At 46.3% G+C, this 26,562-nt stretch overlaps 1 protein-coding gene across 2 annotated transcripts in view; it reads left to right on the top strand.

Moving 5' to 3' along the window:
• The window catches only part of Trappc10 (trafficking protein particle complex subunit 10), a 74,084-nt gene extending 48,133 nt beyond the window's left edge, over positions 1–25,951 (top strand). For both annotated transcript variants that reach the window (XM_020152706.2, XM_074072539.1), the window contains 16 exons: positions 1,790–1,936; positions 2,530–2,644; positions 3,060–3,136; positions 3,914–4,005; positions 5,407–5,547; positions 5,809–5,921; positions 8,202–8,716; positions 9,460–9,601; positions 11,124–11,282; positions 11,933–12,159; positions 13,321–13,421; positions 14,234–14,360; positions 16,023–16,193; positions 19,905–20,082; positions 23,311–23,505; positions 24,223–25,951. In XM_020152706.2, coding sequence (XP_020008295.1) covers positions 1,790–1,936; positions 2,530–2,644; positions 3,060–3,136; positions 3,914–4,005; positions 5,407–5,547; positions 5,809–5,921; positions 8,202–8,716; positions 9,460–9,601; positions 11,124–11,282; positions 11,933–12,159; positions 13,321–13,421; positions 14,234–14,360; positions 16,023–16,193; positions 19,905–20,082; positions 23,311–23,505; positions 24,223–24,461 — 2,739 coding nt within the window. In that variant the 3' untranslated portion in view covers positions 24,462–25,951. The remainder of the gene's footprint in view (positions 1–1,789; positions 1,937–2,529; positions 2,645–3,059; positions 3,137–3,913; positions 4,006–5,406; positions 5,548–5,808; positions 5,922–8,201; positions 8,717–9,459; positions 9,602–11,123; positions 11,283–11,932; positions 12,160–13,320; positions 13,422–14,233; positions 14,361–16,022; positions 16,194–19,904; positions 20,083–23,310; positions 23,506–24,222) is intronic.
• The last annotated feature ends 611 nt before the right edge of the window (positions 25,952–26,562 follow it).

Below are 26,562 nucleotides of genomic sequence, written 5' to 3'. Positions count from 1 at the left end.
CCAGGGAAACATCTGTCCTGTCCTGACATTGAGCCTCTGACCTATCGGTATGGTCTCTAGACTGTCTCTGAGCACATCTGTTGTGCTCACTTTGGGTCTGCACTACTCTTCCACTGACTAGGTATGGGTCATGGAGGACTGCTGCACACTGCACTGTGCACTTTGCTGGTCTTACCTGTATACCCTGCTGCCTTAGGCTGCAGTGCCTCTGCTCTGACTCCCAGATTTTTTTCCTGCTCTTTGGATTTGTCTGCATCAGATAACTGTTAACCAAAAGCACCATGTAGAGTCCTGCTCCTGATGAGCCTCTCATTCTCTCAAGGTCTTTTTGTCCCTAGTGTATGTCTAGAGGAGGTGGCCTGTTCACAGAGGCGTCATGGAATTACCACCAGGGTGGTAGTGGCTCATGAGGCAAGGGGTTCCAGCCTGCCCTGGTTTGATGGACAAGGGTGCTGGTATTCTCAAAGGGACATACTCAGGCAGGGTCTAGGAACTGGCCCTCAGCATGGTCTATTGTCTGGGGAGGAAGTTGCGTAACTTTATGAAAGGAGCATCTGATTCTTGTTCTATGCTGATTTTTCCAAAGGGTTTAAGTGGTGTACTTCATCTTTCAAAAATCAAGCAGTGGCGCTGGGGCATTGCTCAAATGGTAAAGCACCTGCCTGGCAAGCATGAGGCCCTGAGTTCAAGCCCCAGAACCTAAAAACAAACAACAAAAAAATCAAGCAATGTAGCTTTTATAGGAACATTTAAAGGTGCTCCTGGTTCTTTCTGGTTGGCTCCAGATCCTTAGTTTTTATTTGTACTCAGGGTGTCTTGAAGGAGGCCGTCTATGAGTTGGCTTTGTCAGCACGAGGCAGCTCTTCATAGGTCCCCTATGCAGAATTCCCTTTGTTTCCTGTTTTGAGTAGTGACAGGAAGTATATTTCACCCAAACTAACACACCAGTTGTAAGATACACAGTGAAGGTAGTGCCACCAAGAAAAAGCCAGCATTGCCAGTCACTGAAAGTATAAAATGCCATCAGTGACACACATTCCTATTTCAGAAGTTCTGTAAAGGGGGTGAAAGTGCTCTTAGCATCGATCGCATGTGGTAGATGGTTTTGCATTTCTGAAACTCTTGGAGTTTCTTGGTATCCATCACCAGGCACGGCAGTTACTAACATATGCCTTCCTAGTTCCTAATCCACTTCTCCCTGGATGGTGTTCCAGACAAACCCTGAATGTTGTATGAGATTTGTCTCTGAAGGTCTAATGCACCCCTAAGCCATAGGATCCTTTCAGACAAATATATTGCCTTGATCACATCTGAAGCATTCAGCTGTCCTTTTTGTGTGCCATCAACATCTACTCTGTTCATTTCTGCTGTTAAACCAGTCCATCTTAAATGTGATTATGTAGTCATCTGCATTCTCAGTACCCTATCTTCTCCTTCCTCCCTCCAAACTGACATCTAGCCAGTTTTCATGTTTAGCCTAAGAGATGGTAGTTAGCATTTTTGTCAGCTTCCTTTTCGTAATGAGTTTTAAAATTATATTACTGGAAGTTATGTCCCTGCTAAGTCACTCATTATCACCCAACACATGAATCCAAAGACTTATTTGGACATATGTCACTCTTTGTCTGTCCCTGTGTGAATCTAGGGAATGGTAGTTCTATCTTGTAGCTTTGAAGGTTATGGCCCATTCCATTGATTGGCTGCTTGAGTGCTGAAAGCTGTAAGCACAGAATGTGTGGATTTGTGTTCTCCCCAGTGTCCTCAAATACCCATACTTGTACCCTCACAGGTTTCTGTCCCACCTGGAGCTCTGGACTGCTGGGTGTTTCTGAGCTGTTTGGAGGTGTTGCAGAGGATAGAAGGATGCTGTGACCGGGCACAGATGGATTCCAACATTGCCCACATGGTGGGACTGTGGAGCTATGCCACAGAAAAGGTACCTGTTGCCCCATGTGGAGTATTTGTGTTATCCCTGCGGGTACCTGTGTAGCAGATGACATGGACTATTGGGAGAATTCTTGTTCATTTAGCTGGCAGCCTGGCAGCTCTTGTGATCTTATGGGTCGTGTGTCCTTTCCACTTCTAGCTTCTTTAGTAGGCAGCAAGACCTTGCCGTGCTTGTCCTGAGAGAATGGCTGTATGCCAGGAGTGGGGTGGGTAAGAAGGTGCAGCACGTGCCATTTTGGGAAATGCACTATGTCACACTAGTATGTGCAGCTGGGTGGGCAGCTGGAGCCAAAGTTCACAGGGGCAGGTGGAGCAGTGAACTACAGAAGATTAGATTGTAGGTAGGTGAAGGACAGGCAGGGGATCAGTAACCTTGGAACCACCCCAGGAACTGTCACAGAGAATGTATGAGTTTGGAATGATCCCAGTAAGATGTATTATTTTTATATCCAGATTTGAGTCATTTGTGTAGGAAAATTCTTCTAGAATCTACCTGGATTTGAATTTTTTTATATTTAAATTAATGAATTGTCTGGTGATACTTATGGAAAATTAATTGAAATTGTGGGTTTATCTCAACAGCTAAAGTCCTTGGGCTACCTGTGTGGACTTGTGTCAGAAAAAGGACCCAACTCAGAAGATCTCAATAGGACAGTTGATCTTTTGGCAGGTTTGGGAGCTGAGCGACCTGAAACAGGTACTTGTGTTGCTAATGCATAGTAAAAAACACCTGCTGACCTCCTCCCCTAAGAGCACTGCTCTGAGGAATTCGGATAATGGAAAGTATCTGTGTTGCACTGTTTGAACCTGAGACCACTTTAGATCATTTTGGAAGTAATTTAATACATTGGCGTATTGGTAATATGTATTTCTGGGAAGTCTAACCTCAAAGATCCGAGAGAAGTATTACATAGGGGGTTTAGACTGTTTCATGAATATACTAATTAGAAAAGAACAGACATTGTATTATAGACTCTGCTGGTGGGGCTGAGTTTATAATTTCCACAGGAGTCAGATGAGGTCATCGCCCTGCAATTTGAAGGCAGACGTCAGCGCATACGACTGTACGTGATCCAGATGTATAAGGACTCTTTATTTCTTTTCTATTTAAGCCAACACTGCTCAGAGTCCTTATAAGAAACTCAAGGAAGCGTTGTCATCAGTGGAAGCTTTTGAAAAGCACTACTTGGTAAGTGCAAGAAGGTTCCACTCCCTGCAGGCTTTGCTCTTCCACGTGACCTTTGGAATTGGGATGAGCTGGTGCTGGTGCTGGAGAACCCCTTGTCTTATGCCTTGGTAGTTGCCCTAGAGTTGCCCTAGAGAGTTGTGTGCAAAACTTGGGGTAATTGTTCACTAAATGTTTAGTGGCACCCATAGTGCCATATTAGGCATGAATGCAACTATGAATATTAATTTTGTTCAAAATGGGTTTGCCCCTTCAATAAGGAGAAATTGTAAGAGAGGATGGATAATGAGTGCTTTTCTTTGTGAAAAGGAACCACTTGGACTTGGGCAGAGCTATTATGCTTGGTTTTAAAAGGTTTAAACTTTTGAAAACAGTACAGGTGTGTGGGTTTTTTTGGAGGGATGGGGGAAAACCAGCTCATTTCCTGGGCTACAGTTAACTGGAATGCATTGGAGTGTATTTGATGGTGTGTTCCTGTCATACAAACAGCGAAGAATAATGTCAAAATGGTTCCCACAGACAGAAGTACTGTGCAAAGTTAGATAGTCTGTGTTAAAGGAATTCATTGCTACTTATTATTGTGCTTCATAATATATGTTACTTTGTGTAGAAAATATTACAGCTTCCATAAAAACTCAAGCAATGCAAAACTAGATGCCAAGTAAAAAATAATGTTACATTAACAACAGCATCCTTTGCTTCTGCTTTCAGTAAATAAGTGTAGATTTGTATGGCATTAAAATTCAAGTATGTAATTCTTTTTTTGAAACTTCTCCACAGGATTTGTCCCATGCCACCATTGAAATGTATACAAGTATCGGGAGGATTCGGTCTGCCAAGTTCGTTGGGAAAGATCTGGCAGAATTTTACATGTAATTGATGGTGAACTTTTCTTTGGATTTCGAGCATTTCACCTGTATAGTGAGAGACCGTTTGTGTGTGAAGCTAATGCAAAGTGTACATGGATTTGTGAATTGAAAGTGTAGAGTCTATTAACCATTTGATCATTTTGTTAAGTTCTTCTGAAAACCAACCGGGCTTTTCAACTTGTTACCCTTAATAGTTTTAAGGATATTACTGGTCTCCATGGTTATTTTATTTAATTAAACTTGTTTAATTATGTACCTACGTACGTACACACAAAAAACATTAAAGTTAAAAAGTTATAATTAACTTTATTTAAAGAATGATGAAGAAGTACTTAATTTACCTCCCAAGGGTGCATAAATTGAATACTTCATTGTGTACCATTTCTCTAGTTGACATGTCTCAGCAGATGTGTGGAAACTCAAGGCCAGTGGCATGAGGCCGCTGTATACATTGGACATGTGTGCAAGGTGATCTGGAGCAGTCACAGAAACTCTGTTCCAGGTGGATTTGATTCCACTGAAAAGACTGAGTGCAGTCATTTCTAGTGAGCATGGTAAAAACCGGCCGGTCAAGAGAAAAATCCTGGCTGGAGGGGTGATTTCTGTTTCAAATCAGGAAAAGAGAAAGAAATTATAAAAAAGGGAAAGATATTTGTTTACTTTTTCTCGAAAAGAAAATGTGTGTTTAAAATGAGACCTTGAAATCTGCACTTCATGAAGTCATTTTGGTAAATGAAACAAGAAAGAAGAACGTATTTGAGCTGCTGTGGATTGCTAGGAAGGGGTTTTTGAAGGTCATCTAAGTGGACCACCTAGGTGCTTGGAGCAGCCAGCCCATCACTTGCTCATTACTAGCAGGGTAGGACAGGTGTCTGGCATGTGGTGTATGGTACCAGTTGACAGTGCAGGGAAGCTGTGAGTTTAGCTCTCTTGTTCCCAGGATTTACACATGTTGCTTGTTTAATCCTTCATGGTTCTCTGGATACTTACAGCTCTCTGCCTGAGTCAGAGCTGACCTGAGCTCCCTAGCTAGGCTACACAGACTATGTATACAAGTGTTCAGTGGTGGTGTGGCACCATACCTCTGCCATGGATAGCCAGCTGTGTGTCAGCATGAGGTGGTGAACACTACTCTCACCTTCTTACCTGAGACTCATCTGAGAAGTGTGACCAATGCCAGGGAGACAGCCAGTCATGGTGGTGCCACATGAGCCATGTCTTCGATCTTCTCCTGGCAGTTCTTTACATGATCTGGAGGCAGAGCTTTCTCCTAAGAAGGGTGGCAGGAAGGACTGCGTAAAGATGGAGCCTGTGTCACTGTGGGGTCTGAAGTGCAGCAGGGTGGAAGACTGGGTCTCTGTTCCCTGAGTCCTAACAAGAGCTTGTGTTTGTTGACTTTGCAAGGAGGAAGAAGTCTCCACAAAAGGCAGAGATGTATCTTCAGGGAGCTTTGAAAAATTACCTGGCTGAGGGTTGGGCCTTGCCTGTGACACACACAAGGAAGCAGTTAGCTGAATGCCAAAAACACCTAGGGCAAATTGAAAAGTATCCTTTAAGTCCAATATTTACATAGCAATATGGTCACAGTTGAGTGTTTAGTAGCCACCTAATATTAAGGAGAAAAAACCTATCTTATATTGAATATGAACTAAATGCCTAGTCCGGGTTTATAAATCTAAAGTTTTGAGTTTTGACAATTTAAAAAAGAAGAATGTCCTTTGGGCCATACTTGAAGGACAGAGAGGACTTTTGAAGCCCATTTTCCTCCAGTGGCCCCTCTCCAGGCCCCTTAACTCTCCACTCCAGCTATCTACAGACCAGCAGCCTTCTGGCCAGCGATCATCACCTGACTGAAGAGGAGCGGAAGTATTTCTGCCAGGAGATTCTCAGCTTTGCCAACCAGCAGGAGGACAACCCAGGTAGGACTAATGTTGAGAACTTTATCACAGACATTTCCAAACACTACAGATGCATCCACTGTGTGGAGTCAGTAGTTCACGTTTTGTTGACTATCTAGAGTCCATTACTGTACAGCATGTGTCTTCCAAATGTGAAGACAGATGGTCTCCTAAGCACACAAGGGACTCACAGAGTTCTCATATCATCTGCTAAGAGGTCCATATTCCACACTTCCCACATTGTCTCAAAAATGGTTTTACAAATTATTTTAAGAGTCCAGCAAGGGAGCACATACTGTATTTGGTTGTTATATCTCAACTCTCGTTTAGTTTACAGAAGTTATCTCTATCTCTTTCTTTCTTTTTTGAAAGACAGTTTTCTCTTGTTCATATACCATGTGACGCACCCACTTGATGTGTGCATCTCAGTGGCTTTGACCTCATTTGTAATTATGTGTAGCTGTCACCACAGTCCATTTTGTCACCCTAAAAAGAAATCCCTAGACGGACATGGTGGTGTATACCTGCAGTCCCACCACTCCGGAGGTTGAGGCAGGAGAATTGCAAGTTCAAGGCCAGACTGGTTTACATTGTTCCAAAAAAAAGGAAACGAAAACCCCATACTTACTCCCTTCTCAGTCCCTGCCAACCACTTGTCTACTTTCTGTCTCTAAGGCTACTTGTTCTGATGTTTCATGTTCACAGACACGATCATGAGACATGCCTTCTGTGACTGGCTTCTTTGTCTTCCCCGTGGTGTCTCATGGGTCGGTACCCCATTTCTTTTTATTTTAGAACACATTGAGCCATTTGCCTTACAGACCAACCCAACTTCTGGAGTTCATCTCTGTGATTGCTCATGGCAGCATCTAAATGGAAGTTAGGTCCAGAAGGCTTAGGTTCAGGAAAGACACTTTCACAAACATGCTCATAGCAATGCTGTGAGCAGGGTTAGACACTCTGTGAAGCTTAGCTACTTGTGCTTAGTTCACCAAGAAGAGCACGTGTTTAAAATAGTTCTGTACTACTCTACCCTGCCTGCTCTAGGCCAGAGCCTTAACCTCTCAGAGTTCTAGAGGCTACAGTCCAAGGTCAGGTACAACCTAACCTGGTTTGGGTTAGGGCCTCTTCCTGACTGGAAGATGGCTGCCTTTTTGCTATTCTTGCATAGAAGGAACAAGAGACAGCAAACTCTCTGGAGTCTCTTCTTATAAAACCCCATCACAAGGGTCTCACTCTTCTGACATCATCTGACTTCATCACCTGCTAAGCTGTCACTCTGGAGGTTAGAGCTGTACTATATGTGTTGGGGGGTGGGCCCTCAGGTCAGTCCATAGCAGTTACTGACTGAGATTGTGAGTTCTTCCAGAGACTTTGGCTCCAAGATGTGGTCATGGATTGCCCTGGTGAGTCCCCCTGATTGCCCCTGGATGGCAGACTCTTTAGTGTGCCTAAGCTGGTCGTTGGCAGTCATGACTCAGCCTGTTGTTAGCATGGGGGATGATTGGAGCCATCGTTTTCCTGCCAGCATTCCTTTGAATCTCGGATTGAATGACATGTCTATATTTGTTTACTGTTTTCTTCATCATCTTGTGATGTCAGTCATACCAAATCTCATTAGTTGATGGGAAAACTATTTGTTGTTGTTGTTGTTTTTGGTGCTGGGGATTGAACCCATGGCTTCATGCATACTGAGCTACACTTCCAGCACCCTCCTCTCCTCTTCCTCACCCCATCCCCCACCTTGGTTGGTAAATGGCTAATCAGTCCTTACCACTCAGTTCTGCAGCCTTGTGTTTTTTCAGACAAAGCCAATGTGCTTGCAGAAAGGAGGTTAGAATAGGGCCGATAAAACAGCAGGTTCTCTACAACCATATCCTGGCCTGGCAGCTTTACTGACTGACTTCAGAGACTGGTAGGTGTCTGGTGGGGCACTTGGCATCTTTCCTTGAGAATTTCTTTAAGTAGACGGGAAAGTGTTAGAACCACTTGAAACGACTCTAGGAGTTAGACTGCTGACGTTTATTTTGGAAATTGGGGTGGTTGGTTGTCCTGTATTTCTCTCAAGCTTGCCGGTCAGACTCGGAAAGCTTTTTGTTGATCTCATAATTCCCAAAGTTACCAGACATTTGTTTATCTCCTGCTTTTGACAAAGTGAGGCTGGGAAGTTTCCAGCACTTCTTGCTCCTCATGCTGAGCAAGTGCTGGCTGGCCATGCTCCCCAAGGCCTTGCCTCCTGAATGCCAGCAGGAGGGGTGGTGTGGGACGTGGGACATGGGACATGGTGGTGTGTGCTTACAGGTCATAAGGTGGTGCTGCCCATGCACTCCTTCGCACAACTGAGAGATCTCCATTTTGACCCTTCCAACGCTGTGATCCATGCGGGTGGCATTTTGTCTGTGGATATAACCATGTATAGCCAGATGCCTGTCCCTGTCCACGTGGACCAGATTGCTGTCAATGTCCACTTCAGCATTGAGAGAGACAGCTACCGGAAGACGGCTGAGTGGCTAACCAAGCACAAGATGTCCAACGGGATTATTAGTTTTCCAAGCGAGACCTCACTGTTTCCTGCATCCCAAAGCAGCTTACCTGCACTGGAGTTGTCTGAGATGTTTGAGAGAAGCCCGTCTGACAATTCCTTGAACACAACAGGGATTATTTGCAGAAATGTCCACATGCTGCTAAGGAGGCAGGAGAGTGGCTCTTCTCTAGAGACACCCTCAGGGGTAACCCTGGAGGATGGCGCCCATGTGCTGAGGTGCAGCAGTGTCACTCTGGAACCAGGGGCCAATAAGGTGGCATTCAGGACTCAGGTGCGTGCTCAGCTCGGGACTTGGACGCAGGTTGGTGGAAAAGGGGCAGGAACTCGAAAGCACTGTCCGAGGTTTGGGGGGAGGGGTGCCTTTGCTAGCCTTACGCACCTTTCCTTCTGTCTTTGCCCTTGAAGAAAAATACACTGACCTCAAAATTTTTTTCATATTTCTACAGTTTTCTGGCTGCTGATAGATTTTTGAATGATCATAAAGAATGATATCTTTATGCAGATACTTGTTTGAGGATTTAATTAACTTTTTAACTAATTGGATTATTGGATTTAGTTAGCTGTCTCCTCTGTGTATTCAAATACCTTCAGTTGTTAAAATGGGATTTCAAAGGTGGCACACTCCTGGTAAAGGGTTTCCCTGTACCTGTGTGGGCATTAGGACAGTTGCTTTTGGCCCACTCAGATGTCCATTTCCTGTGACGCAACAGGCCCCGTGTGTTCAACTCCATGAGAGGGCTTGCTCTTGTCCCAGAGCAGATCTTGTGTCTGCTCAGCTTCTCTGTCGAGAGCCTTCACAGAGTGTGCCACCGTAGTTCCCTACGTTGAAATGGCTTCGTCAAGTTCTGCCTCGAGTCATACTGGAGCAGCTCAAGTGCAGACCCATATGCACAGGCAGAGAGCTAGGAGGGAAGGAAAGACAGCCATTTGAAGAGGTCATGGCCCAGCCTGACTCAGGAAGCTGGCAGTCACAAACAGGTTGCCATCTTTCCAAGTGCCTGATTTTGACCCTAGGCCAAGGAGCCTGGAACATACACACTCCGGCAGCTATGTGCCTCAGTGGGCCCTGTGTGGTTTGTCCTTCCGCACATCTATCCCGTCGTGCAGTATGACGTGTACTCTCAGGAGCCCCAGCTGCATGTGGAACCACTAACCGGTGAGTGGACTCTGCAGCTTGGGAAGCTGCTGGGGGGTGGAGGGTTCTCAAATGCTGGCCTTCTACTCGCCAGTGATGTCCACCTTCGGGAACACTTGAGGTAGCATCAACCAACTGTGGTTCCTTGTTCACTGGACATTCACTGTCCGGTAATGCTAACTTTTTTTTTTTTTTTTTGCCATACTGGGTTGGAACTCAGGGCTTGCGCTTGCTAGGCAGGGGCTGTACTGCTTGAGCCACACACCAGCCTTTTTTTCCTCTAGTTACTTTGGAGATGGGGTCTTGCTTTTTGAAACCGGGCTGGCCTGGACTGGGATCCTGCTTATGCTTCCTAGGGCAGGTGCAATGCCTGTTCTGATCAGAATCTTCTCAGGAACTGCTGGAGGAGCTTGACCCTCGGTGTGGCAGACCTACTGTTCTTCTTGATAAGTTCTGAAATTAGAAAAGGCTGGTGGTTTCAAGTGATCGAAGACTTTTATTAAACACTAGTAAGTGAAGGCCTCAGTTGTTTAGGCTGGGAATGGTGCATTTATTTGTTCATTTCTTCCATTTGGAAACAATGTCAGGACAGCATTTTTTTTGACACACAGACATTCACACAAGCATGCACACACACCCCATGTACATTCCCTGCTTCTCACTATGTGATGCCCTGTGCTATCTCACAGCTCTGCCAACTTGTAAGGGGGCTGTCACCAGGTACAGGCCTCACCCCGGACTTAGACTTGAGCCATAATAGTCCTCTATTCTTTACAATTTCAAAAAGAAAGAGGGAACCTTTTTTCTGTTGAATCCCAATTCTCCCAAATTTTCTGCTTTCAAACTTCTGCCTAGGCCACCAGTAGTGGCCTCAGATGTCAGTCACAGCAGTCTGTCTCTCAAGGGATTCTTCCATGGAGAGTGTTTTCCTAGGAGGCTGAGCTTTGCTGCTTCAAGAGCTGGGAAGCGGCAGCAGAGCAGGTTGCTGCCATCAACCCCTTCACTTCTGCCCCTGGCTTTTGCCTCCCTGTCTTGTGTCTTTACTCCATTCTTGTGCCTTATCTCTTCTTCCCTCTAGAAGGATCCTCACAATCTTGAGCCCCTTCCTCCTGCCCTTGTTTGTGGCTGGGGAGCCATCTGTCTGTTCTGCTATGCTGCTTCTGAACCAATGACTGGGGAATTTGAGGAGCTTATACTCTCAAGTCCCTTGCTGCCTGTCCTTCAGCCTCCCTGTGTGATTGTCCTTACTAACTTACTGGCAGCTTAATTTTTTAGGCCCTCAGAATTACAGTCAACATGATAATCCTTCACTCTCTCAACCACAGTGGTGATGGGGCTGTAAGGCTCACAGTGAACCCCTCCTTGGTGCTTGGGTCCTCAGCATCAAAGCAAAACTTTAGGGCTGGTGGGAATGGGATTGACTGAATCTGTGGAGTGTCCAAGATGAAAAAACTGTGTTTCTGCAGTAAAAGAAACAGTCCTCTTTAGCCTCATCTCTGGCCCTGGGGGTCAGCAATGCTAATTGCCGTCTCATTCTCTTTAGATAGCCTTTTGGCTGGCATTCCTCAAAAAGTCAAGTTCACTGTCACCACTGGCCATTATACAGTAAAAAATGGGGACAGCCTCCAGCTCAGCAATGTGGAAGGCATGCTCATCCTATGGCAAGCAGAAAACAGAGCCATGATCTATTCTAACTCGAGAGGTGAGACTTAGCGACCCAGCCACGGGGCAGACATATGGTGTTGTCACACACATGACATGTAAGAATGATGTGGTGCCATCCAGGCAGTATGCCCTGACACTTCTGTACCCCATGTTGTCCCCTGGTAGTGTCTGCAGTCAGCATTGGTAGGTGACCTGAGCGTGGGGTGTGCACTGGTGACAAGTGCTGCTGAACTTGCTACATGATGCAACCTCATGACAGGGCTCCATGGGGATGCCCTGCTAGCCTCGTCCACCCCACCCAACACTGACAAGTAAAAGCTGTCACCCATTTTAGGTGCTGGCTAGAGCCCTGAAGGATTCCTGTTACCCCCAGTCCCTAGCCACATAGAGGGGGATGTGAATAGCTTCTTCATTGGGGTGGGCCGTGATCTGTAGTGGAATGGAGCAGGTTGACATGGCACTAGGATGTGTGGTCCTGCCTATTCTATCTTCACCTCAAGAACAGTGACCTGGCCTGATGGTCCTTCTGCTGTGTCCCATCATGGGTCTTTTCTGGGATTTTCCTGCCTCTCCTCTCACACTGTGGTCCTTCCATGGAACTCAGCAGCACCTCATGCTAAACCCACCCTCTGCTGATGGGAGGGAATGAGATGGAATATTCCTGAGATGGCTTTCCATTTCCCACAGAGGAGTCCTCCTCCGCATTGCTCCGGATCCAGTCATCTGACAAGGTCACAAGCATTGGTCTGCCTGCTGCGCCTGCATACCACGTGATTGAATTTGAGCTGGAAGTTCTATCTTCCCCTTCAGCTCCAGCATCTAGGGTGGAGAGTGGGACGCTGGGGATGACAGAGCTCTGCAGAAAGCAGGACAGAGAGAAGGCTGGTTCCGGCATGGTCACCGCAGACCACAAGGTGGGGAGGTCTTGGGCCTTGGAGCTACAGTGGTAGTGTCCATCTGTCGCTAATGTGCAAGGGATGGTTCTGTCCCCATGCCTGGAGCTCTTCTGACGAGCACTGGTGTCTGTGCAGCAGCCTTTGTAGAAAGGCAGCAGGTCCGACTTCGACTTCACCCTGGCTCTAAGAAGGACGTTTATTGTGAGAGCCTACAGTGTTAGCGTAGGAGGAGGATGGGACCTGTGTCCTGTGAGTAGGCTCGAGGAGCCTGGTCACATTGGGGCTGATGGCTGTGTTTGAAATCTGGGACTCTGATCCCAGAAGCGTGGGAAATCAGCCAGCATCGTGTGTCCATGTCCTAGGACACAGGACCCAATTCTGAAGATCTTTTGACCCGCCCGTCATTGCAGTACCCACATAAAAGCAGCAGGAAAAAGTGTCAGAAAATGATCACTTAGAGGAGAGTGTGGCAAAAAATACCAGGCAGGGAGACCCCTGAAGAATAAGGTTTGAAGACATAATTTCTTCCCCTGATTCTATACAGAGAATTAGGAGGCAAAGGTAGGAGATATGGTCAGTACTGAATAAATGAGCACTCTGCTCCCAGTATATATATTTGTTCTGTGGGGGGGGGCGGGAAGCAAAGCTTGAGACCTGCTCCCCTCCTGCTCTTATAGGAATTCCTAGCTCTATCCATGCTGTGCCCCCAAATCCATTGGTTTTTATTGTGTGTTCACCCTCCAATGCAGGAAATGGTTAGGTAACTGACTGACTTAGGTGGCTAGTGACTGTTAGCACCTTTTGGACACCTGGGGCTAGAAGCACTTGGTCTTAGCCTCTGGCACATTTAGGGGCGCTTGTCATCTGGGCCCCAGGTATGTGAGGCAGCAGGTGTTCTTGCTGCTTCCTAGAATGCCTGTTCTCCGGACCATGGAGGCAATTCTGCTGACATCTGTACCTTCTGCCTGGTCTGTTATTTGTTTGGGGATTTTTTTTTTTCCTCTTTTTTTGTCTGTGCATATAGCTTCATGTTTCTTGCTCATTTGTATATGTTTGATAGAATTTCCTTTCTATAATAAAATGTGTAAGCAATCATCAGCCACTGCAGACTTGAGTGCATGGCGGCAGTGGATGTGCCATTTGGCAGGCAAGCTGAGTGTGTTCCTCTCTTCCTCACAGGTGTCGATTGATTGTCCATGGTCGATCTACTCCACGGTCATTGCACTGACATTCAGTGTGCCCTTCAGGACCACGCATTCACTGCTTTCTGCTGGAACCCGGTAATGAGGCATGAGGTCCAGCCCTGCTTATTCCCCAAGACTCTCTGAGTGGAGATTGTTGATGGAAAGCTCGGCTATAGTGATCACTAAGGATGCTTCCTTACATAACACAAATGCCCCTGGCCCTCGCTGTCATCGGCACCCAGTCCATGCTCATATCTTCCTCTCTGTCTCACAAATGACACTTTATAGTTTGTTTGTTTGATTTAGGGTCTAGACATGATCTGGTTACTGAACAGTCTCTTTTCCCTCTTTCTGGGGGTTTAAGCCACTGACCTATTGGCAGACTCCACTCTTTCAGCCTCTAGAGAGTCTGTTGCTCTGGACTGTCTAGTTGCTTAACTACATCCTCTGTTCCTGTGCCTCTTATCAACTGTTAGTTACCTCCAGGGTAGGATTTTTCAAAAACTGACATTTGGAGCCCAGTGATTCTTTGCCGTAGGGGCTTCTCATGGCAGTTGACCATCTGTTTAGGGAGGTTGGTTGGATACATGCTGTATCATGTAATAACACAGCATCTGAGTAATATCCTCTGAGCCACTTTCCCACAGAAATTGATCCTTTAAAAAGACTTGTTTTTTCCTGGCACTTTTAAATGTGAAGTTAAATGTGGAAATACATGTAATAGTTTCTTTCTTTTTTTTTTTTTTTGCCTTGTCATTTTTGTGATTCTTTAGCCAGCAAAGTCTTCCGACAAAGCTGGAATGTATCTAATAAAAGTACTTTTTTCTTCTTTTTTGGGGGAAGGGGTAGGATTAGGGATTGATTTAATAAGATTTTTGAATGTCAAAAGTCATGCTTTTCTGTTTTAGGAAATATGTGCAAGTGTGTGTCCAGAACTTGTCAGAACTTGACTTTGAGCTGTCAGATAGTAATCTCGAGGACACTGGCCACTCTGCTGACCTGCAGCTGACACCACTGAGCACGCAGTCCCAGCAGGTAAATAGACGCCCTCTGGAGGTAAGCACCAGCTTATCAGTGGGGACCAGGAGAGTAACGTGGAGAGCCTCGAGGTTGAGCCTGTAAATGCCGAGAGCCTCTGCTGATTGGGAAGAGCTGTGTGCGTGGGGCACAGCCTGAGCCCGAGCTGCGCCTGCCACCATGTGCCTGTGTGTTTCACTGGTGGAGTAAGTGAGCTTGTGGGAGGCCAAGGGATGCAGCAGATGGATTAAGAAGCAGGCTAGTATTTTGATGTTTAGGAGAATTGAGTCTTGAGCCTGTCTTACTCTATGCATGAGTTATACAAATGTAGGCTTGTGCTTAATCTGTTAATTTCAGAACCTATTACTGCTAGGAAAAGATGCTGCTCCCATGCTGTCTTTAGGTAAAAGCCTGCTTCTGCCAGAAAGAGGGAGTCCCAGGTGCTGGTGTAGCTTTGTGAGTGTCATGTCCAGGTCCCGGTCATGAGTGTCATGACCCGTCTGGGTCCTGCCCTGGCCTTTCCTGTCCCTTTTTTCTCATGTGTGCTTTTGGATGATAAATGCATGCTGTGTTAGGAAGATCAGAGACTTCCCAATGGGTGCCTGCAGCTTCAGCATTTGAGGAGACCATTTTTACATCTTCCCAAGCCCTGTCACCATGTGTACTCTGTGTGCATTAGTGGTGTTTGAGCCATGCATCTGGCTGTGCTCATTCCTAAATTAACTTGATGTAACATAGAAAATGACTGGCATAGGTGTAAAGATGAAATTGGTTGGTGACTGTTAGCCTTCCTCTTCACTGTGACAAAACACCTAAAAAAATTAAAAGAGGAGAGGGCTGGGCATGGTGCCATATATATATAATCCCATCTACTCAGTCGTGGTTCCAGTCCAGCCTGGGCAAAAAGTTACCAAGATCCCATGTCAGTGCTGGTTAGTTGGGCATGGTGATCTGGTACCCATCATCCCTGGTGTAAATAAGAGAAGCATTGGTAGGAGGATTAAGGTCGAGGCTGGCCTGGCAAAAATGCAAGACCCTATCTGAAAAATAGCTACTGCAAAAAAGGACTGGGGATATGGCCAAGTGCTAGAGTGCCTCAGTCTTGCCTCACCACCCCCAACACCAATAAAACCTTTTATTTTGGCTCATGGCTTCAGAGATTTCAGTCCATGGTTGCTTAACCTGGTTGCTTTTAGATCTATGACAAAGGTAGTACATCATGGTGGGGAGCACATGATGGAACAAAGCTAATCACTTCAGGGGGTCAGGAAGCAAAAAGATGGGAAGAGCCCAGGGTCCCAATATACTGTTCAAGGGCATGCCCCAGTGCCCTGCTTCCTCCAGCGAGGCCACCTCCCACAGTGCCATCAGCTAGGGACCAGGCCTCGACATAACTCCACACTAAGCTATCACAGTGACATCCCTGTTTGGAGATGTGTATGGGGCACACTATTTATAAGAAATATTCTGTAAGCTCTTTTTTATGGCTCTGGACACCTTTTGCCAGTCATAGACAGCCTGCCATGGACCAGACCAGGAGGCAGTACTGAAGCAGTGGTGGGTGCCTCAGGACCACAGGCATCATGTGACCTAAGCAGGCTCTGCCAGACACACACATTCCCTTCTGGGCCCTCTGAGGTTTGTGGTACCATGGGACAATGACACCAACTCTCTTTACAGCATATCCACAGCAAGCAGTCGGTGTTCTTTGTCTGGGAGCTGACATGGACACGGGAGCCTCCCCCTCCTCTACATTGCCAGTTTTCTGTTGGATTTTCCCCAGCTGCTGAAGAACAGCTGTCCATCTCTTTAAAGCCCTACACTTACGAATTTCAAGTGGAAAATTTTTTTGTACGTAATATATTATTTGGAGAGTGGGATGTGGGATGGGAAAATGAAAGGTGGTATCATTTTATTATACTCTGAAATTTTAAGTGGATTCTTTGAATATAATTAAGCAGCAACTCAAGGAACACTGTTAATTCTGAGAGTAGTTGAGTCATTGGCTGTGTTCACTTTAGAAGCCCAGGTCTTCTCAGGTAACATACCCGAGGTGCATCCGCTCCTGGTGGCATCCCCAGGATGAATACTGACACTCTGTGAACCCCACAGACTCCTGTCGTCCTCACGCTCACTAGGGGACTTGGAGCCATTTTCTTTCCATTGCCGTGCCTACTCTGGAGACTGCTTTCTGAGGCACGTCTAGTTTCTTAAAGCAGAAAATATTACGGGAACTTGTCTGCAGAATATTTTCTCATAACCTGTGCTTCACATTGGTAGATCCGATCCGAGCGTGCCACTAATAATAGTGTTGAGCGTGGCTCCTGGCCCAACTGGCGTGCGTCAGCTCGCCTGACGTAGTGCTCAGCACATCCAGTGCAAGCAGGGTGCTTCATGGAGCCCCTTCTCCTTCACTTGAAATCAGCAGGTGAACTCTCCATGTGAACTTCAGAGTTGAGCAGAATCAGTAGCATAAGCATACACCTTTTTGATGTGCAGCGAATAGGAATCATCGATGTAGTGGAAGGTCTACATATGTGTGTCTAACCTGGTTTACTTACAGTACAGTAAACCAGTCAGCATGTTCCACTGTCACTTTCCTTTTCTTTTTTTTTTTTTTTTGAGATCAGGCTTCAAGGCATGTCCTTGAACTCACCATTCTCCTGCCTTTGCCTCCTGAGTGCTGGGATTACAGATGTGCATCACCATGTTGGTCTCTTTTCTGTCCCCCTGCCTTAGATTAACAGTATAGGAAGAATTTTCCTTTAGGAGAAAGTATTTGGAGCATTGCTCTTTTCAAACATGGCATTCTTGAGGCCAGAAATACTGATACCACTTTTGTTTAAACAGCTGTGTTGAGATATCTGTATTCTGTGAAGTTCACCCTTTTAAAGTGTACAGTTCAATTTTTTATGTACTCACAGTCACATAGTTCTTGCTCTAGTCTCATTTTGGAATACTTTTGTCATTCCAAAAGAAACCTTAGTCAACAGTCCCTCCCAATTCCCTTCTCACCCAGGCAGGTCTGCCTGTGGATGTGCGATTCTGAACCTTTCTTATCAGTGAAGTCATACCGTGGTGCATGATCTTTGTGACTAGCTTCTTCACTGAGCTAATGTCAGGGCTCAGCCATGTTGATGCATGGGTTAGAGCTTTGTCCCTCTGCGTGGCTGGTGACAGATGCTCCTTGTGTGAATAGACCACATGTTTATCTGTGACTGGAATCTGGTTGTTTCCACTTTGGGGCAGTTAAGAACACTGATACTAGGAAAATCTATACGTAGGTATCTGTGGGGACAGACATTTTGTTCTCCTGGGTAAACGTGTAGGTGTGGAGTCATTCAATCCTATGGCAACTCTGTGACCTTTTCAAGAAATTGCCACCCAGCATTACATTCCAGCAGCCAAGTGGTCTCTGCCTCTGCCCCGCTCACCAGCAGTTCTGTCCTTTGATTATAGCTCCCCAGGGGGTCGAGGGCCATTTCCCTGGTGGCTGCGTATGGCTTAGAGATCATCTGTGCGTTTTCTGTGGAAGAATGCCTATGCAAATCCTTTGCCCATTTTTAAATGGGTTTATTTGCCTTTTTGTCACTGGGTTATAAACTCTTTATATATCCCAGTTATCAGATCCTCACCATATATAATCTCCACATATTTTCCCCATTCTGTGACTTGGGCTCTCACTTTCGGTGGGGGAGGACAGACTGCGGTTTGAACTCAGGGCTTTACTCTGAGCAGGTGCTCTACCACTTGAGCTACACTCCAGTCCACTTTGCTCTTGTTATTTTGGAGATGGTGTCTTGAGAACTATTTGCCTAGACTGGCCTTGAACCTCAAACCTCACGATCTCAGCCTCCCAAATTTCTGTGTATTTTGAGTCATAAAAGTTTTTAGGTGTGATGAAATCTAATCACTCTTTCTCTTTTATCACTTCAACTTTTTGTCTCAGATATAAGAAATCATCACCTACTCCAAGGTAATAAATGTTTTGTCCTGATTCTTCTAAGAGTTTTATAGTCTTTGTGCTTATAGGCTAGTCTACGACTACTTTGAGTTGTTTTCTGAGCAGGAGGGACCACAGCCATGCTTTCCTTAGGAATCAACAGTTGTCCTTATGCCATTTGTTAGGAAGACTCCTTGCCTCATTGTTGAATATAAATAAACCTTTAGACTGACTGTCTGACTCCCCCCCCCCCATCTGAGGTTGAACTCGGGGCAGGCATTCTACCACTTGAGCTACTCTGCCAGCTCTAGAATTTATTTCTGAAGAGGCTTATTTCTTGTCACTTATCTATGGTCTCAGCAGTGGCTGTCCAGTCAGAGATGCACCCCCTCCCCCACCCCACTGCTGCCACTTTGAAGGACCAACTCTTCCCTGTCGCCACTGGCCTCCTTCCCAGAAGCAGCAAGAAAACAAAGTGCAAGGACCAGACACACTTATCAAGTACCCTACTCTGAGTTTCCTTTGAGCGTGGAGGCAGACCCACATGTGACTTTTGCTGGGTCCAGAAACATTCCAGTGTGTGTATCCCCACTGTGCACCCCTCAGGACTGGGCCTGTGTAAACGGGCCTCGCCATTCTTCTCTTCGTGGCTTTCCTTCATCCTGTTGCCTCTGCTTCATCCCCTTGGGTTGAGCAGGGTTGCTCTCCGATCAGAGTGCCAGTGCTTCACATCTGCACACTTGGGCTCCTTCGTGCCCTGTAGTCAGAAAGCTGTGGAAATGCAGCCTACAGATTGGTGGAGGTTTGTCCCATCTTTGAACAGACTTAATTGGGTGTTTCACAGGAAAATCACTAGAACAGCAGTCTGAGGACTGGGGTTTGTCCTCCTGAAGCCCCAGTGTGTCATTTGGGCATCGGGCTTTTGAAGACACTATTTTCCCACAAAATCTCTTTGAACATCTTACGTTGCCAGTGGAGCTCTGTTTGCAGTCAAGTTGTACTCTGTTATTTAATACATGTCAGGTGAAGAGGCCTCGCTTCAGAAGTGGGGCTGCCAGGGTAGGGTGTGAGCCTTTTTCAATTGGACCACTGCGGCAGATGGGTGTTGACTCTTGGCTTGTCATGAGTGGTGATAAAGTGCTGGGCCTGTGAGAGAGGAGGTCATGGATTGAATTAGACAATACCAGGGAATTCGTGTTAACTTTGCTAGTTGTGGTAATGGCATGTTCTGGTATAGGGCAAAATGACAGGTTGTCTGGAATTTGCTTTAAAATACCTCAGGCAAATTCAGAAATGTAGATGAATAGATAGATGAAGCAAACCAAGTAAAATGTTGACAGTCTTTGAATAGGGTCAGAGATGTATAGAGGATTATTGTCTTATGTTTGAAAATGTCCATAACTTAACAAAAGATTGTACGGCCCTGGTGTCAAGACTTCCCTAGCACACTGTGTCTGCAGCAGGAATTGTTTCTAGCCAATAGTTTCTCTTCTGGCCACTCAGCGGGCTGTCCTTGTGGGGCTCTTAGGTCCACAGCCGGCTCTGCCCTTACCTTCAGAGCCTTGCGTCAGGTTGCATGGGTTTATTTCCTTTGAACTTTTGTGTCCCTTCCTGTCTAGACACTGTACAGCGTGAAAGCTGAGATAGTGCCCCCTCCTGGAGCGGAATACTGTAGGACAGGCTCGCTCTGTTCCTTGGAGGTGTCCATCATGCGACTCGCTGACCTCTTGGAGGTGGATAAGGATGAAGCTCTCATGGAGTTGGACGAGTACTTTTCCACAAAGCTCATGTATGAAGGTAGGTCTCAGGCGCCCTCCTAGCTCTGTGGCGGTCCAGGCTTACGCGATGTGCCCTCTCCCAGTGTAGTGCCCCGAAAGACAGTGCTCCAGAGTGCCAAGCACTGTGTGATGGGCTCCTGTACGGCACAGCCCTGGGCTGACTGGCCATGGAACTCTTACTACAGAGCATCTTCCAACACATGTCTCTGCAGTGGTTTCGGGGCTTGGGCTGAAAACACAGTGGCACTTCTCTGTGTGGTCCACGGTCCAACCATTGCTCCTAAAGTAGCATCCAGTCCCTCTGCTCAGCAGCCAAGGCTTCCTGAACCCATCTTCTCCTCCCATTCTTTCCCAGGCCCTTTGCAGCCCTCCTCCTCAAGTGTTGGCTTCCTCAGTCCAATGCTTCTCAATGTCACTCTAAACACGATTGGCAAGCCAAGTATTTATCTACTCATTTACTTTAAAATGGCAATGGTAAACCACTGCGTGATACTAGTCTTGAAAAATAACTACATCCCAAAACAAAAAATAGTAAGTATGATGCTGTTTTACCTTCTTCCAGATCTCTTTAATGTCTGGTTTAATAGAAGGTCAGTGGATTTTCATATCTGGGCCCTGCATTCCTCTGAGATGTTACAGTGTATTAGTTGAAGTACGTGAAGACCTTGCAGCCTCACACAGACTCAATCTGGAATATGGAGGAAGGTTTTAGTAGCTTTTGGATAGTGGTAGGTGTCTTCTTTGCTACTGCACCAAAGACTTAACAAGTGAGAGTCTTACAGACCAGATATGCCATGGCATCTGAAATCATACTTTGGCACTTATCTCATGGAATTAAATGGTCTTTGCCCAGGTATCACTCTGCAACACCATGCGTTGCTCATTTGGAAAGCCTTTTTTTTTTTTTAATCTATTTTTTTTTTGGTGGCATGGGGGCTTGAACTCAGGGTCTCATGCTTGCTAGGCAGGTGCGCTACCACTTGAGCCACTCCACCAGCCTCATTTGAAAAACCTGATTTCCCATTATGCATGTCTTCCAGATATGGACTTGTTTCATTTTACAGTGTCCAGAACTTTGAGAGGCTTACCCAGAGAGTCTGAGTACACAGAGGCAAATGCAAGCTTTCCAAAACTCCAATTTTTGCTTGATGTCTCAGATTGTGTCAGTTTTGACAAAAGCTGTTGGCTGTTTTCTCTGAAGTGACAGTCTTACTCCATTCATTTTTCATCTTGAAAATGAATGTCTGCCAAACACCAAGGCCAGTTGCCCACAGTTTGTCAGTCCTTGTTTGAGGCGAAGAATGTTCTGTGGAAACAGCAGCCAGTCAAGCACAGCATGCACACTTCCTCCTGTTGGGGCTGTCATCTTGCAGCAGAGGTGGTTATGTGCACATCACCCATCTTCACAAAGAAGGCTACAACCACCTCTGCTCCAGTGCCTTGCTGCTGAGTGGTCACACAGACTGGTCCCCAGACAGGGGCATACCACTCTGCGGTAAATCATAGTGAACTTAAGGTACCTGCGGTGTGTGGGCTGGATCTCAAGAGCATTATAACTTATCTGATGAGGTTGCATACTGTATTATGTTATTCTCAGAGTGACACTGACAAGAACTGGAGAGGGAGGGAGGTAGCACACAGTGAGAAATGCTGATAGGCCCAACTCTGAGTGCTTGCAGAAGTCAGCAAGTCTGTGTGGGCTGCTGTCTGGTCCCTGAGTCATGCCAGGGTTGGTTTCCTGTTATTAGGTGATCAGCATAGCTAGACAGGCTGGTGACAGGGACATGGGACCTCTTTCACTCTTTGTGCAGCTTCTACTAAATCCGTAAACACTGCACAGTTGAAACGATTCTTTCTCAAACTGGATTTAATTGTCAGTGACTCTGACTGCCTCTTCATTGAAGACATTCTGAAATCAGGTTGGCAGGTGTTCCCTACCAGTCCAAGGTAGTGAAGAACATGGAGGGCACAGTGGTGAGTGCAGTCCGTGCCTCCATTTGTGTTGCCTCTGGGTGGTTGGGCTGACGTGAGCACTGGGCAGAGGCAGCAGCCGGGAGATGGTTGTAAGCTTGGTGTTCACTGCGGGCTGCATGCCGAGACCTGCTGCTGGGCCTCTGTCTGTCCTGCTTGCTTCTTTGCTGCCACTGGCTTTCTGGTCATACACTGCCTGGTGCCCCTGGGACAGTAAGCTGTGTCCTCCTTGCTGCTTGTCTCCTGCTTGAAGGCAAGGTCCTGTCCTGCTTGTTGCCTCTCTGGCGCCAGGCTGGCCCTGATCAGTGTTCGCTGGGGTGTTAGAATTGCATTGGATTAGGTGGAGGTTGTGTTTTAAGATCTGACATCAGCAGCCCATTGTCAAGTCTCCCTCCGTGATGCCTGAGGATGGTGCCTATAGTGTGTGTGCACTGACTCCTCTGCTCCTTGAGTAGCAGCCACGGGGTTTGTGGTGTTCTCTTCACCAAGGGGGCTTGGTGAGGGCAGGGGTAGGCCCAGACTGTGTTCCTCAGCTTCCTGTTGCTGTGACAAAATACCTGAGAAAATCAATTTAAAGGAGGAAAGGCTTATTTTGGCTCACTGCTTCAGAGGTTTCAGTCCATGGTCAACTGTTAACAGTCCTGTGTCGGCAGAATGTCATGGTGGAAGAACATATGGTAGAGGAGGCTGCTTACCTCACAGTGACTAGGAAAGAAAAAAAGAAAGAAGAGAACAGTCCGGGGACAAGATGTACCCTGCAGAGGCACGTTCCCCGTGACTAACTTCAACCAGGGTCCACCTCCTGACAGCCCATTCAGTATGAACTCATGACTGCATAAATGCATTGGAGGTTATTGGCCTCATGATTCGATTACCTCTTAGCACCAATGGCTGGGGACCCAACCTTTAATACAGGGGCCTTTGGGGACACTTCATATCCAAACCACATGCAGACCATTGGTCTTTATGCTGTACTCGTCAACAGGGCTTCAGTGCTGTCACCACCTGGCCTTGTTGAATTAGGCATCTTTTATCCAGAGAGAAGGAGTGGTTTTCCATATGCATTCCACATGATCCAGTCTAAGTACAACCAATTCAGTGCTGGACTAAAAGAAACGATGTCTTGGATATTAACATGCATATTTTATCCAAGGTGCGGTTACATGAGACGTATGAGCCCCAGTTTGGGGCTCTCCGCTGCCGAGTGTGGGAGTATCGGAGAATGATGGCTCTTTCTTTGGTGTGGCACTGAGTGGCCTGTTCTTCCTCGTTTCAGTTGTCGACAACAGCAGCAACTGGGCAGTGTGCGGAAAAAGCTGTGGCGTCATCTCCATGCCCCTGGCTGCTCGGGCCACTCACAGAGTCCACATGGAAGCGATGCCTCTCTTTGCGGGTTACCTGCCCCTGCCCGACGTCCGGCTGTTCAAGTACCTCCCCCATCATTCTGCTCACTCCTCCCAACTGGATGCTGGTAAGGACTGTGTCAGATAAAGTACAGGTGCTCCTCAACTTACAATGGGTCATGGCCCATCAGCCCATCATAAGTCAGTGCCCCCCAATATCCTAATGTAGTTTCGCCTACTTAAACAGCCCAGAACGCTCTTTAGCTAGCAAAAGGGCCGATCATCCCACACAAAGCCTGTTTAAAATAAATGGTAGCTCATATCACACACAGGTAGACATAATGACATTTGAAAACACGAAGACGCTGGCAGCACAGTGCACTTAGTGTTGGTTGCTTCTCCTGCATGGATCAGACTGCGTGTGTACTGTACTGCCAGCCTGGAGATCAAAATTCAAACTCCAAGTACAGTTTCTGCTGAATACATATGGCTTCTGTGCCATTATAGTGTGAAAAAAAAGTCATAGGTGGGAGCACCGTGTGTCAGTCAGGCCCCTGCATACAAATGCAGTATTCAAGTGAGCAGGAACTTAATGCAGAGTGGTAATAAACTATTGTGCAGAACAGATTCGAGAAATAACCACACACTTTCAGTACCCATAGAAACTAGCACCTAAAACCTAGTCTGTTTTCACCTGCCCTGAAGGCCAGGGCTCTCTGCTACAATGCTCTCTGTAAAGGCAGTGCCTTGGGGACACTTCTGCACCCAAAAGTCAGCTCAGGGTGGCTTTGCACCTCTGAGCTAGCAGCGCTGAGGCTTGGTCTAACTTCCTGTGTGTTCTGCAGACAGCTGGATAGAAAATGACAGCCTGTCGGTGGACAAGCATTTGGATGACCAGCTGGACTGCGGCAGCATGCGGAGCAGAGGCAGTGTGCACTCGTCCTCCAGTGGTGAGCCCAAAGGCTTGCCCATGCCCCGGCTCCAGGCGCTGCCCGCTGGCCAGGTCTTCAACTCCAGCACTGGAACGCAGGTCCTGGTCATTCCCAGTCAAGACGACCACGTCCTGGAGGTCAGCGTCACATGACAACACCAGGTGTCAGCCAGTGCCCAAGAGTGGCTTTATGTGCACTTTGGGGATTGCAGCTGGATTGCTCTCTGTTGTAATATGCTAGCTCTAGCCATACTTTGGCGATGCTGCCTGGCCATGGAGGCATCAGAGGACCGTGTCGCTCAGCTGATCAGCAGAGTACAACATCCTTTCATGTTGTCTGTGACAGAAGACTCATTGTTACTTTCTCATCCCTGTCCCTTTGCTGGTGTCCAGCAGAGTTTCTCAGAGCCCCAGCTTCCTTCACTCACTCACTCACTTGCTTGCTGCTCCTTAAAGACTGCCATCCTTGATCTCTTCATGGCACAGCCTCCCTTCTGTGTCTGCTGGCTCTGTGCAGGTTCAGTTGTCTTCAGGTGGATACTCTGCAGGTTTGCAGTCTTATGACACTCTGTGCACCTTTGGTCACATAGCTGCCCAATTCCTCTACTGGGAGGACTTTGAGGGTCTCCTTCAGTTAACCTCGCTGTGCTTTTCTACAGTAACACCTTTTGGGGCAGGTGGGTGGGGATGTGGGGTGGGGTTGGGAAGAAACCTAACTCCTTCTGTGCCTTGGGATGCCAGACCTGGGTGGATGGTGATGTCCACTGCTGGAGCCACGCTAAAGGTAGTTCAGAAAGACGATCAGGCATAAGGCACAGCGCAGTGATGGAAATGGTTTAGGAATACATGTTTCTGCATCCCTGCTCCCTAATGTTGAATGAATATCATATGCACTTGGAATTAAAAATCTATTTATTTTAATTGTCACATACATGGGTTAATGTTTGCTTTTCTCTCACTTTTAAAGTCTGTACATGTAGCTATATAATTTTTGCACCTTAAGTCTTAGAAGTTAAGACACTCCATCTAAAGTGAAGACTAGAAGGGTCCCAATGGTATGTTCTAGTCTGGAACTGGGAAGAACTCAGGGCCTGGAGTAACCTCTGCTGGTCCACTTGGTTGCAGTCATACCGTACCAACGGATTAACTTACTTTTGGTTGTAAATTTAATTGTACATATGGTTGATTTATTATTTTTGAAAGTACAGGCTAACCAATGTAATGTTTATGTATAAGTTGTACCAAAAATCAAGAACAAAATAAATGTGTGTTTGTTTTTACTGGTGTGAAAATCACAGCTTGTAAATACATGTTGTATGTATTAAACCTTTTCAGCTCTCCAAAGTGATGTATTTTTGTACATATGAAATAGAGTGGTCTGAATTCACAGATATGGTGTGCTTGGAATGGAACTTGACGAGGTTCGTGTAAGCAGATGTTGGGTCCAGCGGAGGGCAGGGCCTCTATGAGGAACCAAAGGCGCCTTCTTCAGCTGCTGACCCTGCCGAGCACCATGCTCCCAAGCCTGGGTCCTGGGAGTCAGGAGCACAGACAGAAGCCAGGACAGCCAGGAAGTCATTTCAGTGTTCTGTATGTTGACTTTTCACTCATTCAGCAAATAAAGGTGGTGTGGTTTTTTTCTCCTCATGTCTTCTTCATTTGTAGAAATTGGAGAAGTGAGTAAAGATAAATATGTATTTACTTTTAAAGAATTTACTTCCTTATGTGCAGTATAAAAACTTATAAACTTGGTCAAACTAATTAGGCAAATTAGAACTTCAGACTCTAATGAAAGTTTACAGGCCTCTGAATGATTATCTCATAGACCTGCCAAGCCCATGAATGAAGAAATTGAGATTTAATTCTGTCAAAAGCCCTTCCTCCATGCTGGCAGCCTTCCTCCATGTGCGGTATACTTCGTTCACCTTCAGGAGAAAGAATGGGATCATTCTTGTTTCTGAGCGCTCAGGGTGAATTTTTCTAATTGCATACATGTAGAGGAAGTGAACAAAGAGGAAATCCAACATGACTTTGGTAGTTTCTTAATATCTGGAAATTGAATGAAATAAACTCGATCACAGGTTTTTCCCAAATATCCAGAATATCTTTTGCAAATTAAAATAAATGAATACATCTGCCTTTTTTCTTTTTTAAGGTTACAGTCACCTGTGTTTCTTAACACTCTCCATAAGGGTAAAACTAGAAGGCTGTCATTGGGTTTTGTTGTAAGATTATTGTTTGAGACAGGCTGGTT

This window comes from Castor canadensis, chromosome 5 (assembly GCF_047511655.1).
Source record: "Castor canadensis chromosome 5, mCasCan1.hap1v2, whole genome shotgun sequence".
In the NCBI taxonomy this organism is placed as follows: Eukaryota; Metazoa; Chordata; class Mammalia; order Rodentia; family Castoridae; genus Castor; species Castor canadensis.
This window is presented reverse-complemented; position numbering and strand designations above follow the sequence as displayed.